The following is a 1,992-nucleotide window of genomic DNA, read 5'->3' on the forward strand; positions in this document are numbered from 1 at the left end:
TGTTTCTTGTGAATTTCAGTACATTTTAAGTCTCACACAAGCATTGGCATACTGCCATGAGAAGCATGTGATTCACAGGGACATTAAGCCAGAAAATTTGCTGCTTGATCATGAGGTATAAGTTCTCTTTTTGTCATTCCACAGCTTAGAAAATGTTTCTTCGCATGATTTTTTCAAAACCTTAGTAAAACCCTCGTTTTATCCTGGAGGTAGAATCCAGATTTCACCGCACTTTGTAGATCATAGAGAAAGAAAATATTATATGTTTTTCTGCGTGTTGTATTTGTAGGGCCGGCTGAAAATTGCAGATTTTGGATGGTCTGTACAGTCGAGAAGCAAGAGACATACCATGTGTGGAACTCTGGATTATTTAGCCCCAGAAATGGTGGAGAATAAAGCTCACGACTATGCAGTAGATAATTGGACTTTGGGCATTCTCTGCTATGAGTTCCTTTATGGAGTGCCTCCATTTGAAGCTGAAAGTCAAAGTGACACGTTTAAAAGGTTAGACATATAATTTGCAAAAAGAACACAGACTTAAGATCCTTATCTTCATTAAAGAGTGGCTACTGCTTACTTTCTCATGTCGTTCATTTTTATTAGGCTACTTATACATAACACATCAGGATTAAATAGATTCTACCCAAAAATTTTAAGGTTAAAATGTTCGGGTGTAAATTTAGTTCTTAGCAGCTTTCATCATTGACGAACACATGTGCTAATAAGACAATAAAGTAGGTGGGGATCTATGCCTTCCTTGAATGAATTAGTAACAACTCATTAGTGTAACGAGGGAGAAATAAATGGATAGGGTGGGAATGTCCCATCAACCATGGGTGAACCTTCAGTTTATGGAGCCCTCAACTAAGTTGTTTAAGTTTTAGAATTTCATCTAATAGGATTTCGGCTCGAAGATTAAAAAATGTATGTAGTATGGATTAATCTCTCCACGAAAACTTGGAGAACTTCTAATAAATAACTCAATCTTTAGAAAAGGTAAGAATGCGATTTATAAAAAATATGAGAAGTGTTGCATTTTATTTTTTCTCGAGATTATAAATAGTTGTTTGGGCCTGTGTCATATATGCAGGATAATGAAGGTTGATTTGAATTTTCCCTCGACTCCTCACGTTTCTTCCGAAGCAAAAGATCTAATTGGCCGGGTTAGTTAACCTTGTGAATGTCTTTATTTGGTAGGAGTAGGAATGATATGCATACTTCTGGTATGGCTCTGATTATATTAAAATTTTACACAGCTCTTGGTGAAGGACTCCTCTAGAAGACTTTCACTTCAGAAGATAGTGGAGCATCCCTGGATAATCATGAATGCAGATCCATCCGGTATTTGCAGTAGCAGCAGGTAGAACATCACTTCATTTTTAACTAATTTCTCTTGCTCATGCCTCTTCATTTAGGGTTGAGTGAATATCTGTGTGTAATCTCTATGTCATGTAGCATTCATGATTTAATCAAAATGTTGGAAAAAGTTGTTAGTGGCATTCTCATAGTGATACAGGCTAGATCATGCCTATGGGGCTAATTGTTCCAAGTTTCCCATCTCTAGTGCGATTTCTAGAGGTTTCGAGTTTGAGATATGATGATCAATCTTAGTCAATCTCAATTGGTCTCGTCTTGATTAAATCTTACCAATAGAGTTGACCTCAATCTAATCTTAGTTGTTTAATTTGATGTGTTTGAAGTTTTTAGAAATGTAGAATATTATAAAATAAAAGCAATCACATCTTTGTAATGAGTTGTTTTTCAAGTAGGTTAATTAATGATCAATTGGGTTAATATATCCATAATTTAGCGAAAACTTGAACATTTAACCAGTGTGCTAATACTTTTAGATTTTATTCCACCATTTTTTGTAATTTCAATTGTGTCCATAGTTTCATTAATTTTTGTAGGATAAGTGTTGAGGATGGTTGGGAATGTGAATCCCACGTTGGCTAATTTAGGGAATGATCATACCTTCATAAGTAAAGGAAT

At 35.2% G+C, this 1,992-nt stretch overlaps 1 protein-coding gene across 1 annotated transcript; it reads left to right on the forward strand.

The window, feature by feature from the left end:
- Nucleotides 1-29: 29 nt before the first annotated feature.
- On the forward strand, nt 30-1,499 carry LOC111475811 (serine/threonine-protein kinase Aurora-3-like). Its single transcript, XM_023119951.1, has 4 exons — nt 30-115; nt 290-504; nt 1,091-1,163; nt 1,257-1,499. The coding sequence occupies exons 2-4, from the start codon at nt 350-352 to the stop codon at nt 1,362-1,364; spliced, it is 336 nt and encodes a 111-aa protein (XP_022975719.1). The 5' UTR covers nt 30-115; nt 290-349; the 3' UTR covers nt 1,365-1,499.
- Nucleotides 1,500-1,992: the final 493 nt, after the last annotated feature.

The sequence above is a fragment of the Cucurbita maxima genome, unplaced genomic scaffold (genome assembly GCF_002738345.1).
Source record: "Cucurbita maxima cultivar Rimu unplaced genomic scaffold, Cmax_1.0 Cma_Scf03007, whole genome shotgun sequence".
NCBI lineage: Eukaryota > Viridiplantae > Streptophyta > Magnoliopsida > Cucurbitales > Cucurbitaceae > Cucurbita > Cucurbita maxima.